Here is a 14,341-nt window from a genome sequence, read left to right on the forward strand (position 1 = left end):
ATAATTCACTGCACAAACAGATATTGCACTACCACCATCTTCTGAATGTTTTTCATGCATAGCCCTATATAGTCTTGTAGTGACAAAGACATTGCAGCCTTCATCTGACAGTCTTGTTTAATTATGGGGTTGAAAAAAAAGTCTCTGTACAAAGCACGGATGCATTTTTTTTTAATGACTGGTTACATTAATGTTTTCAGTGATTCTGATCAATGTTTTTGAATTGCCCAAGCAACTGGCCAAATTCAAAATGAGAAAGTTTGCTATAAAATCCTTGATGTTTTAGGAAGGAGCTCATTATTTTCAGATCTACCAGACTTCATTATTTACATGGTTGTTACCCTACCCTCTATGCTATATAAACTATATTTTCTATCTCCATAGTCTTGCCTAAAAGAAGACATGTAGCACTTTCATTGTCCTCTGATTTGATGACTCACAGGTATCTTTTGAGTTCAGACTATTTTTTTATTAATTTATCACTATAATGACCATAAAAAAATTTTGTACATAAAAGTGAAAGTGAAAAGTTATTGTGCTAATGCATTTCAGTTGTTTGCAGGCTAAATGAGTGGACGACATTTACTACCAAACAAACTTATTTTATCATAAATGCAATCCATTACAACAATAATGGAAATATCATACTCCTTTTAACATTTTGCTTGAGCTTTTTTTCTGCCTGCTAGGAATTCTAGTTATGAGCTTCATTGTGCCAAGGACAGACTAGTCTTTTCCATACACTTACCCTCTGACAGCATGAATAAGCCTCAGTGATGGATAGGCGGTTCGCACTTTCAATTTATTCTTAAGGATTAATGCATTAACCCACTCCACATGCTTCTCTCCGCCTTTGACCATGAAAGCAGGGATCCAAAGGACACTGTCATTCAGCATGGATAGTCTATGCACAAATTTTTCTCTGTCACTCTCATTCCGAAAGCCTCCAAATGCTCTTTGTACAACTGATGGGTTCATGGTAATAAAATCAGATTTAGTTCCCACATCGGCAGCAAACTCCACCACAGGAGCTAGATTGCACCTGAAGAGGAAGAAATTAATGGAAAAATGAAAATAAATATGAAACATTAACTCAGAAAAATGTGTGCATGAAGGGAAAGCTGAAAATGAACACGCAAGTCCATTTCAATTTAACGTGAGAAAAAAATACCAGTGATAACAGGTGTGATAACATGTAGTATTTCACCCAACTTGGACACTCATTAGGCAAATTTCTTAAAAACATTAAATGTACATAATGCTGCGAGAGAAAAAAGTTCTTTTTACATTTGAAAACCATGTGATCATGCTTTAAAATGCACTGACAGCTAGAGTAGCACTTATGAATAAGAGTATGGTTTCTTTTCATTAGTGTTCATTTGTCATCATGTTATCAACAGCTCACACTCTTAAAGGAAGACATGCCAGCCAATTAAGGTATAATTTATACAGGTTAGTCATTGCACTTTTTTTTATAATACAGTATTTAAATATGATTTACAAGTGAACTTTACCCCATGTTAAATGAGTTTTTGCTATTTTGGTTTCTGATATTATCAGTGCAGCTGATTGGATGTTTTGAAACTCAGTATTTTCATTTCATTCAGAAATGAAATTTTTTGAAAAAAGTATTAATCTTGCCATTTTTCCTTGATGTCTCATTTTCAAACCTTGTTTAAATTTGCAGTAACTTTGTGCTTTTTTCTAGGCTTGAGAAAAAGGTCTCATCAAGCCTTTGTTCAGCATAGTTTTCTACCTAAGTTATAAATACACACAGATATGTAATCACACAGAGGTAGCATTCTCCACGGGCAGCACTGGATGCAGGTGACAAAATGCAATTCAGAAATTAATTATGATTTCAGTGACCAGTATAATCTGACTGAAGCAAATCACCTCCACAACATCCTCAGTGAATTAGCTTGTACCTGCTATGCCCCAAGTAAGTATCTTGACACAACAATATTTTCACAATTTAACAAATTGCTCTGTTGGGGTGAAGGAAGCTAAGAAGCAATGTTGGAACTAGGTCCTTCAAAACATTTGCATGTTATTATATTCCTAATATAAATAGTATTCTATTAGTTCTGCAATTTTTTTATGGTACAGTAAACTTTTTACTTAAGCTTATCCCCTAGCATCTTCTAATGGCCAGATCTCCAATATCATATAAAAATAACTGAAGTCATCAGGGCAATATTGATTAACACCAACTGATGACCTAGTCCTGATTGATAATACTAATTCCTCAGAACATAATTTTCATTCTGTAATTATCAGCTAAAGAAGTGGTCTCATCTTCTTCAGAAAGAAATGTTCTGAACTCCGTAAAGCCTATATATTCTTAGGAGATAAAGCTGTCCAAGTTTCTGACGACATGTGAGGCAGATGTAAGCTTTCTCAGGAAACATATTTACATTCTTCAGTATCTTTACGCATCTATTTCACAAATGATCTGCAGGCTGCTAAGAGTAACGTTTTTTAGAAAGTGGTAGTTAGGGCACAAGAAAAACTCCCACTGATTTCAATACTGGCTTTGAAAATTGTTTCTAAAAACCTTAATGCATGAAGCTATAACCTGGAATTGTCAGAAGTTTGGTGTTGCATAAAATCTAAAAATAAAAAAAAAATCAAACCAAAGACTTAAAATCAACCAACCAAATTCACTGAATTATTGCTGCTTTTGAAAATACCTCTTTTAAGGGCAGACTGCACAACATAATGAAGGATTCTTGCACAGCAGGATTTTTTTCGGTAGTCACACGTATATGGACATGATGACATCTATTACTTACAAACATAAGACAGAGCTTGACATTGCAAATCCTGCTCTGTGTCCAACTTTGAGAAGCACCTATGTACCAACATCACCTTGTTTAAAAAGCTGTACGCCATACGCAAAGCGTGCATGTATAACATAAGCCTTACGGTTCTAATGATTCTGTGTCGTTTGACAGCTCCTTTCTGGTCTGCCAACAGCATCAGTGCCTAAATCTTAAACATGCATGCAGTTTGAAACAAGTATACAAATGTAATTTCACCCAGATCCTGAAAAAAATCATCATAGGCATATCAAATACAAGGTCTACCAAACCTGCATGTCATTACTGCTTTATCAGTAGTATACTTAATATTAAATACTGTATTTTAGAAGGGCATACAGCATAAGCAGTATAAATTCTTAACATATTGCATATTCAGATTTTTCAAGTATAACTTCAGAAAGTAATGAGCAATCCAAATGCACTCAGTAACAATGGGGATGTCTATGAACAGTTATTTAGAGTATTAGTCATATTTTTCAAGCTTTAGTGTCTCAAATTAGACACCTGATTATAATATTAGAGGCAGGTAAGGCATTTTACTTTCCAAATGCTGAGCACCTCTTAATCTTTGATCTTTTAAAAATTCAGTTATATAAATATGGATTAGTAGCAGTGCTGAAGTTTGAAATAATGTGATAAGTATGCCTGCACTTTGAAAGGCTCTGTTTTCAAAGAAGTAACTAGATGCTGTCAGCAGTACACTGCTAAGATTGTTATTTTAGTAGAATACGAATGCAAGACAAGCTCTACACAAAGTTCTAGATCTGTTAAGGAAATAAGCATTACTAACTTAGTTGTAGTTGACCAAGTTATAAAAATATTACCCTCATTAAGCCACTTCTCATTTTCTTAGAGGTTACTTCCTTCAAAGAATGATTCTAGTGCTCATTAAATTAGAAGTGTCAATATTGAGTAATTACTCTATATTTACCCACGAAGTTGGAAAATATAAAACACCTGCTAAAACTCATCAATTAAAATCAGCACATTCTTCAGTAGGGAGTAAATGGAGCAGTTATGCCAAAAGTGTTTCCATACGAGTTCAAGAGTTTATGTGCTAGTGATGAACTGTAACACTTACCATAAACTGCTAGTACCAGATAATTTCTATTTCCAGATGAGTTCAAGAAAATTTTATAGAAAGGTATGTTTTAGGGCTAATAAAACTAGCTGTTGTGTTTTTTAATATAGACCTGAGTATATGTAAATAGCTTTCGTTACCTGTTTCAGAACTTTTATCTTAACCTCTAATGCATCCTTACGCTATGCCACAGTTTCACGGAGTTGTTGGAATTTTTAAGTTTACTTTGTTGGCAGATGTCAATGATCTCCCATCAATTCTCAGGACTCTTTCAAGAAAACTTTGTATTCAGATCATGCATAAACATATACTTATTTTCTTTTAAGTCAAATTAAGAAGGCTATTAACTGAACAGCTTTGAAATAGGCAATGCAATACCGTTCCCTTGTTTTATTCTTTAATTCTAGCTCATTTGTCGTAACGCACAGAATGCCGAATATATCCACAACCGTGATGAGGAGGTGAGGGGGACTCTGGACCAGAAGCTTTACCATTCTGTGTCTAGGAATCTATATAAAAGCTTACTTTTTTTTTTTGTCATTGCTATATCAAATCCAGCAGGAAGAATAAATAGAAGACTGTAATTTACTGAGTTTCCTCTTTCTCACACGCTGCATTATTGATACCTTACAACTATATGACTGCTTAAAATTTGACTCCAAAACGACAATTTTTTGCAACATACCATCATCTTCCATTCATTCTAAAGTAACTTCAGTATTGCCTTCGTGTTAGTCAGCCTGCAAATAAGCGGGCTGCAGTTCAAAGCTGAGCAAGACAAACTTGCTATGAGGTTACTAACACGGAGAATATGAGAACAGGTTGGAATTAACAGTAACATAGCACTGAAGATTCACTTAAGCAATTAAGCAAACAGCTGTAAATATGAGCATTGAGAATATACATCACATTATATAAAAGTTTGTAAGCCTCTTTCTCCTGAGCCCAAGATATTGACTGTTTCCAGAGAAAATGATGAAGTGCGGCCTGCCCCTTTTTCCATAAAAAGTTACTGTGTATTCTTTAAAACTAAAAAGCTTATGGCTGTTTTTTCTATACCATTTTGTTTAATCAGAAGCTCTAGCTCCTTTTTTCCCTTGCACTAAACTAGCAAATAATTAGTTATTAATTAGCAATTAAAAAAAATTCAAAAAAGATCTTAATTAGCAAGTAATTAGAGTCATCATTTGCTCCCTTATTTCTTTTAGGCACTCTTTATAGTAGAAGTGTTCAGAAACTGGTTGAATGAGAAAAAGATTTGGGAGAGGGGGTTAGGAAAAAATCTAAGTAAGTGGGAAATGTTCATAATCTGTGTGACTGGTAGTATCACAGGCAATAATATGCAAGGTACCTCAAATAAATGCTGCAGTTCCTGTTCTTCCCATGACATCAGTCCAGCCCATATCAAAAACCTCAGCGCAGCTATTTCAACCGGGTAGTTAGTCTAAACTTAGTATGAGGCATCAGTTATATGATTTAGGTATTAAGTAAGTTTACAGGGCCACCTAATTTACATAGTATTCGTGTATAATCATGATACTGAAAGGCAAATATATATATAAAAAATATTCATAGTGAAAATGCAGAGGTTCCCACACATGAGCTTTCAGTGTGATAGCAAATTTTCATCAGGAACATGCACCGCAATGCTATCACTAAAAAGAGATCTGGGGTAAAAGGGAAAAATTAGTTCATGTCTGAAATACCACATGATATTTGGGTGGCTGTAGAATAACTGAGATCCTAAGATCCACAGACCAAAAAGTCTCAGTGATTGAAAACCTGCTTCTTCCACAACTGTCTGTTGCACATATTAGTTACAGGGGGATATATTAAGAAAAAGTGTGGGGAAGAAAGAACCAAAGTGCCAATGGCTGGAGTTGCATGCCATGAGAAAAGACTGAAGAATGGAGTAAGTGCTGCTATACCACACTTCCATCAAAGTAATCAACCCTGGGTTTGCTGTGACACCTTTATAGTCCAAACACATCCATAACATACTTAGCCTTTTAGAGAGCAGAGCTTAACAAAGAAAATAAGGAAATCATATTCACAAAAATACAGTCAAATGAGAAGTCATTTATTCCACAGAGATTCAGTTGGGCTTGCTTGGTCACTAACAAACATACAGCTCATGCATATGCATGCAAATGTCCAATACATAATATTCATAGGCCACATATAAGTATTCTTTTTCAACTTAATTTCAAGTAAAAGCCATAAAAATTTGCTTGAGTAAAAGTGATTACTATTTCCATTTTATTTGACATTGAGAACTAAAAGAATATTCTTCACACAGTAACAATGCAAGAATTGGCCAGGAATCTGTACACTTGTTAATCCTTTAACAATCTGTGCACTTGAGGTTTCCAGGTTGAAATAAATATTTAGAAACCACTCTAAAGCCCAAGCTGCACAAAAGTGCTGTAAAAACATTCTTTGTTTCAGTAGTATCTTCTTCTTGTAGAGCAAAAGCAAAAATATCCATCACACAATGTTAACCACATACACTCTGAGACGCCAAAAGACATAACATTAAACCTCTCTGAAACATAAGGCACTACCTAAACTAGTATCAGTAACATACACTGTTTCCTGAATAGCCTGCAAGCTTTTATATTTAGGTTCATATCCAGATTCCTGTAAGAATCAAAATTGCAACCTTGAATTCAAAGATTCTTGACATTTTAAGACACACTTGGATGTGAAATTAAAATTCAAGGCTCAAGCACACAGGAGGAAAAAAAAAGTTAAATTCAAGGCAGCAGACAACCTAATGGATTACTCTCTACGCAGTATACTTGCAGGAAGCACATCACCCTAATACCTGTGTATATGTAGCACATCATTTCACCTGGTTCTTCAAATAAAGGTGTGCAGCAGTACTGTTTTAACTTTCACACACAACTAAAAAAAGGGAGATTTACAAGAAAAACATGCACAAACCTCCTATCTCCCCCTGCCAAATCTAATGATTAGTAAAATGTATGGATTCTCACATGTTCTGTATGCTTGTTTGGCTCCTGATAAAACTAAAATTGCTTCAAAATAACTACGGGGATCTGGATTAGCAGGGAATCCCCGACATATCCTATTTCATCCCAGTCTTTATCCTCTGCATGGCACAACAGAGAATGGCTTATGAGAGCTGCAAGCTGTGTAGAGGCTCACGTGCAGCATAATTATGGATTCTATTCACACACAGGAATCATAGCTGTCTTTTAAGACATGCCATATAAAATATACCATTATTGACCTGAGATCCCCTTTTATAACACAAGTCCACAAGAATCCTGAATTTATGACTGATTTCACTTTAGTTAGAAGATGCGTTCTTGTAACATCACCTGCTAATAAACTTCATTACTTCTTGTTGCCCAAACTAGAACCTATATTGATAATCATTAAATTCTTTCTTCCTAGCATCTTCCTTAACACTAGTGACTGAAATGCAAGTTATCCTCAACTGACACAGCACAGTGAAGTGACAGAAAAGGTCTAAGTGGTATTTTAGAAACAGTGGCAAAACACATTATTTACCTCTATATTGTGGGTCCTTGCTGCAATATTACCCACGAATCAGAGAGTCTTACTGTTCTTTTCAATACCATTACTTTGACACCAAAATAAAGAAAGGAATTTCTATCACTGAAAGTATGTTGCATATGGAGAAAAAAACCTACAGCAGTGAAATATTGAGAATGATATTTTAATGTAAGAAAACCTGAGAAATGGAACTTAGTAGTTTCCTGAATACCTGTATCTTTTCCTTTTTATGTGAAAATACCTTTACACATTCCTGTCTATAAATGGCATATTCTATAGGGCAATTACCAAAATGCTACAGAAGAGTTACTATTCTGATATAGAAAACTTTAGAACAGTTCTGCAACACCGTGAGACAGAAAGGGTTAAAAAAAAAATTATTATCCTTGCAATACATTCAGGCAAAATGATTGTTTTCATTGTTTTGGAGAAACACTTTGGGAATGTGAGTTTGGAATGTAGAAAAGAGCACTAGTTTGAACATTCAGAAATGAAGAACAGCAAAAGAGGCAATGTTTAGACTATGACTGTTCTGAACATTGTCACACCTCTTAATGAAAACACTCGGTCAATGAACAAATGGGATTAATGAAGCTTTCCTGCATTTGAAACTGTTCGGAAAACTACTAAACTAAAAGCTCTGTGTTACAGAGCTGTCAACAATAGGTGTAAACAACTTTAAAAGAATTTTATCCTTTTATCTCAGAATAATTATAGAAAGAGTCAGACTAACCCTATGCACGCTAGATTTAGATGCTCATAGGACACCTATTTATTTAAGAAACCACTTTGGAATCTTTGATCATTCATATATGGGTTTACAGAAGTCATTTCTTACTGCTGTCTCCTTAGCCCTGTAAACTCACATCCTTAAATCTCCTCCCATATCACCTACTTAAGAATTAACTTCCTTTTTTATTAAAAAAGTAAGAAATTACACCAAAGTTGGAATTATAAATGCTTATGGAGGGTACCTAGTACTGTGGCCTACCAGTACAGGGAGCACCAGGTGCTATGTACCGACTGAGCAAGAGATTCAGCTTTATAAGAAGACTTCTCTATCAGCTCTTGCCCCTCGATGGGCTGCCTGGAGTAGCTGTCATGCAAGGACCCTTCCAGCAGCTGAAGAAGTCATCAGGTGAAGTCAAAAAGGGAAAATGTGGCCACAAGAAGTCAGACTTTCTCCAAGGTTCTCCTGAGGTGGACACCACCCACATCTAACTTGGCTGGAAACACTGAACAGCTACACTGGCACTCCCCCTTTCTCAGGCACCCAAATCACTGAGCAAGAACATCTGAAGACAATTGCTTTCTGGCTTCCTTCTGCTTTCATTTAATGTTTCAATGTAGTATAATAATTTGTAGGAAGAGACAGAAGGCAAAACCAGAGCTGCCACATTTAAGAGGTGAAAAAGGTTTAATGAGCTAGTCATGATGTATTCAAATGTTATTTTTAAGGGAGGAATCATGTTTTAAAATAAGTCTGTAAAATAAAAAGCTCATCTGTTCTGTAAAATGTAACAGCTAACACAGCCCTAGCATGGGAATTTCAGCATGAGAAAGCATAGACAATGGGGGAAGATGTATTGCATTTAAATCTCACAGGGAGTGAGCACCATATATCTGTCCCAACAGGCAGAGAAACAGCTGAAAACAGTACCATACAAAAAACCAGCTCCCTCAACAGCACTGTGCCATTTATATATTTAAAATGTAATCTGGTTGATTATATCATATTTTGATTCTAATTTATTTTATGGAATCAGAGATTTCAGAATGCTTCAGACCCTTTCTGGGTATAATATCTCAATGCAGCATGCTTTAGCTCACCACAACAAAAGTAGCAGAGGTGCAAGGATCAATAGTCACTTAACACGGCGTAAAAACATAAGCGGTAAAAAGGAAAGGAATGTGGGAAACAGGAAATAGTTTATAGTCAGCACAGTTTTTTAATAGCAAAGAGTCTCCTTGCTTCCCATTTTAACTAGATGGGTCACATTTTCTACTGTCAAAATAGGCACAACTTCACTAAACTTGTGGGACTAATCCATTGTATCCTAGCAGAAGATATGTCCCTAGACTCTTGATTTCTGATGCCGTGAGAACAAAATAAGGCCTTATGTGATCAAGTAATTAAAACCAAGCCACTTTGAAATGTTTGGTAAATCTGCTTATGCTGACAAGATATTACCTTCCTTGCAAAAATGACCCATATTTATGCACTTTCAGAAATGTCTAAAGAAGAATTGTATTGTTTTACTTGTAAAATTTGCTGATAGAATTATATACTGAGTTGCAGGCATGCTTATCATTTGATCTAGTTTAGGTGCCTATTTTTAAATATTTTGCATAATAGAAGTATTCTAATTATACTGTGTCTCTGTTGGATCAATGTTCTTTGAGAGACATTGTTATATAGAAGGCACTGAATATGCTGGAATAGCTTAAAGGAAGATGGACAGTTATTAGTAACTTTCAAATGACCTTCAAAGACATTGACAGATACTATCAACCTTAAATTAATTAAAATGCTAGGTACTGACATTCTTCTTTATCCTTAATAAAGTGTATATTCTGTGTCTTTATCAGTTATTACTAACATCTTCATACCACCTTTATAGGAGCATTAAAATTCAGGATATTGAGTTTATTGTACTGTAATACAAATACTGCTGGATGTCTGTTGTGTCCTCTTCATTTTAAAGGATCTTCACTATCGGTTTTATCATTAAATTAATGGTATTGTTGGTGTTAGATCTAACATTAGAACAGCTGCTCTAAGAAACAACTCTCTCAAAATTATACACTTTTATTTCAGATCTCAAAAAGAACATATAGTGCTATCAAAATCAACTGGATAATATATTTAACCAAAATAGTCACACCACATAGGCATAATGCACTCAGTGTCAGGAGATTCTACAAAAATTTTGTTCATCAGTTTATACACCTAGCTGCATACAGTACATACAGTAACTGATTTTCAGAACATCAGGTGGCAAAGAATGAGTGCATTTTACTTCTAGAGAAATCAGCTGAAAGCAAAGAGTAACAGAGTGTCATGGTACATTTTAATACCAGAATCCTAATAGCAATAGAGGTGAGTGGTTACCAAGTATGCCAGTACCAGTAGATCACAAGATTACATTATCATGTTGTATACAACTTTTTTTCTTTAACTCAAAATACAAATGAATTAATTGCTATTTACTTTAAACATGTTATGTACCTATGCATCCATCCAAACATAAATAAATAAGTATCATATAGTTTAACATATGAGATAATCTGTGAACTTCTAAAATGCTTTAACTTTGATTTGTAAACCCAAAAATTTCACTGTATTACAACTCTCTATAGGCTGCAGGGTCAAATATTCTACTCCCAGAACCTTATAAAGATTATTATCTACAATATTATCAGACCGACTAGTTGTTATACTGATCACTTTACTAGTCATACACCATATAAGAGATGTTTCTCCAGTCTAAGTAACTGGTTAGCTACAGTAACTTCCTGATGTTCCTATTAAGATTCACCATTCTTTTATTCATACACAAATATTTAAGAATATTATCTTTACTCCACATGGCTTGAATTAGTTAAAATCTCCTCTCAGATATTATCACCTAGTTCCATGGCTAGTTACAACATGGGGAAGAGCATGGAGATGACTTCAAAGAAATTCAGCACATGATTTAATTAAAAGTATGTACCTTGCCTTCTGAAAAAAAATTTTCACCTAGAAAATCTAGTATCTAAATTTTCCTGTAGTCCTGTTAAATGAATCACATTTAATCTCTGAGAGAGTACAAAAGCATGCCATACGGTAAATATGGTTTAAAAATGTGGTGTTTATTTTTTGATTACTTCTGCAATAAGGATGCTAATTTGGAAGACTACAGTGTGGTGCAAGCAAAACAAATATGGAAAATGAAAGAGTGGTGTGTTATTGTTTCAGTTGCCACTTGCTAGTACACCTTTCAAACAAAATACAGCTTTCATGTGTGTATCTGTTTTGATTTATGTAGTGAAAAACTGTAATTTTTCTTTTTTCTTATCCTTTTGATATTTTTTTGCCATCATCTTTCTTCAAGGTGAGAAAACAAAAAGCAAATAACTTGCAATGACAACTATTTCTATATTGTTTTCTGTTATTGCCCTTCTATTTTCTGCCCTTTCACCCTTCTCAAACCAAACCAATAGAAACTTCTGCTTCAAAAGCAAAAGGATCTATCTCTTGCCCAACCTTCTCCATATCCATATAATGCCTGACTTGTCAAATGAGACCAGGTATTTTTCTTTATTTCCTATTGATATGTGCAGACCAACGGCCACTGTGCATGTTTGAAGAATGAATAAAAAGTGAAGCATATCAACATTTTTTTCCCAAACTGCAGGGATACATTTTTAGAGCAACGTGAAGGGATTTAGCTGTGTGACTTCCAGTTACCTTAATGGAAGCCATCTGGTTCAACATCAATGCATCACACTGAAATTTTACCCCACGCTGCACATAAGTAATGTAGTAATTTACAATAGGCCATATTTATTGGCTAAGACCTAAGAAAGAATGTTTTTGAAAGAGAAAATATTTTGCATTTATTCTACCAAGCCCTCCATAAGAATATTTATTTTGTCTGGAATAAAAACAACGAACAGCAAAAATAAGCAGCACAAATCTCTCTCCTCTGGCCCTTGTTTTATATTCACTGTAAAAATAAACTTCTTGTCAACAACATAGGCATGTATTTAAATTTGGGGAATCACACAGTGAAGGATACCATTTCAGATTAATTTCAGATAATGACTGAAATCTCTATCTCAGATTAAAACATTTCTCCTAGCTTTTGTCCAAGAAACATAGCAGGCTGTATCTTCAACAGCAGATGAAAACTCACCTTATTACAAAGTCATGGCTATCAATCTCTTTTCCACATCCACTGTCCAGAAGGATGCCAGAATTCCCAACAACTGCACAGGTTTTAAATCGGCGATTCTTCATTGGGGAAACTTCAGGCAGAAGGCTGTGCAAATCCTGAGAAATGTTTAGGGTACGACGTCTGTCTAGTACATAATGGATTACATCTCCTGGCTTGAAGCTGCTTTTGACCACTGAGACATCTCTTTCAGCATCCAAGAATCGAAGAATGTTCTTTCTGGGTTGACAGAAAAATGCATAGATAAAATCCAATGCTCACTGCTTGCATGGAGTTTATCTAATACTAATATAGACTGTACAAAGCATACAATATAAAGCAGAGGGTAGATAGTGTCAGACCAACTAAGGTCATTTCCCATGCTCTAGGATGGAATTGGAGCAAAGCTGTTAGGACAGAGTTCCAATCTTGCTTACAATATAACACATAAATACTACAGTGATAGAGCTTAATGACTTCCTACAGACAAAGGCACTGAGAGACCAAGGGAAGATGACTTTGGAAATGAGAAAGCATACAATTTTTGAGTATTTTACAAAACATATATTTGAAAAAGGACCATAGAAACATCATAGAAACATAGTTAAATATATGAGGTATTTATGATTTAGGAAATAAATGCTTCACTATAATCTCATCTCTCACAAATCAGCTTCATTCAGGAATGACCATGTTTTCTTATAGATTCTTACTTCACCATAAGAAAAACGTATTCAGTTTAGCATAAGCTTGCTCCTAATTAACAGAAGTTCAGCCAAAGTTATCCTAATTAACTTGAAGCAAGAACAGCCGTGGTCTTTTGTACCAATTTAAACAACATCAGCTTAAGAACATAAGCAAATTAAACTACTGCAGATCAGGGTCTAGTCAAGCTGTTAGCTGAACGCATAGAAACACTTATGAACCCTATCATCACTTTAAATCAGGTTAGTCCAGTCCTTAATCTTGCTTCTCTGCAATTAATTGTTTAAACAATTAGCAGGGTTCAGATACATACGATCAAGATATGAGGGTTTCACAAGCTACCACGGGTCGAGCAAACTATTGTAATTAAACAGTTGTATACTCCCAGTCCACAGCAAGTAACAGGCTCAAATGTCAAATGTCTGCTCAAACGTCAGCTGAAGAAGTTACGTCATAGTAATCATACCTGCTTATGGGGGTGGGGGCAGGGGTCTAAAAACTGACAGACCTTCAATACTTAAATTCAAAAAGGACACTTTTAATGACTGCTGCTATGTAATGACTGTACTGGCAGTGTTGAGAAGTTTTCAGTACACATTTATCCTTGGTAGAAAAAGCTGGGAAGGACTCCAGGCCAGAGCTGCAGGAGCCACTGGTAGCTGAGGATTGCAAAGGAGCAAAGCCTTACAAGTTTGTGTTCATCCCTGCTCTTCAAAGCATGTATGCTTGTGAAGAGGCATAAAGACCACATCTGCACTTAAGCACATATTTAAGTACAATACACTTATGGAACAGATGGGGAGTGCTGAGCTGGGACAGGGTGTTCACTATGTGTTGATTTGAAGAGAAACTTTTGCCTCTGCAACTCTAACAAGACAAGAAGAAAAACAATATCTTTTCCACTGCTGTCAGCAGGTAAGGTGGAATTTAAAACAGAGTAGACATTTTATTGAGTAAGAGAATGCTATTTTTATGTAATAAGTTTTTAGAGCAGAACTTCCTTATAGCAGATCAAAACAGGAAAAGATAACTAGAGAAGCCACTCTAGCAACACCCACTGAGAGACCTAAAGGGGAAATAATACCCCACAAGTGAAAAGGGATGTCCTATAGGAACACCATGCTCACCACCAGACAGCTCTTGTACCACTGCTTCAAGAGGGAAGAATATGCCTGAAACTTGCAACCAGTGACACAAAATACTCACCCTGGAACTGACCTTAAAAGCTCTAGGGGAAGTGAAACATAATTAAAATGTTTTTTCAA

The 14,341-nt window shown here is 35.3% G+C and overlaps 1 protein-coding gene across 1 annotated transcript in view; it reads right to left on the bottom strand.

The window, feature by feature from the left end:
- ST8SIA4 (ST8 alpha-N-acetyl-neuraminide alpha-2,8-sialyltransferase 4) overlaps positions 1-14,341 on the bottom strand; it is a 67,468-nt gene that overhangs the window by 39,431 nt on the left and 13,696 nt on the right. The window contains exons 3-4 of the mRNA XM_082336629.1: positions 12,354-12,611; positions 749-1,042 (exon numbers count right to left, since the gene is read on the bottom strand). Coding sequence (XP_082192755.1) covers positions 749-1,042; positions 12,354-12,611 — 552 coding nt within the window. The remainder of the gene's footprint in view (positions 1-748; positions 1,043-12,353; positions 12,612-14,341) is intronic.

This window comes from Platalea leucorodia (genome assembly GCF_965183815.1).
Source record: "Platalea leucorodia genome assembly, chromosome: Z".
Lineage (NCBI taxonomy): Eukaryota > Metazoa > Chordata > Aves > Pelecaniformes > Threskiornithidae > Platalea > Platalea leucorodia.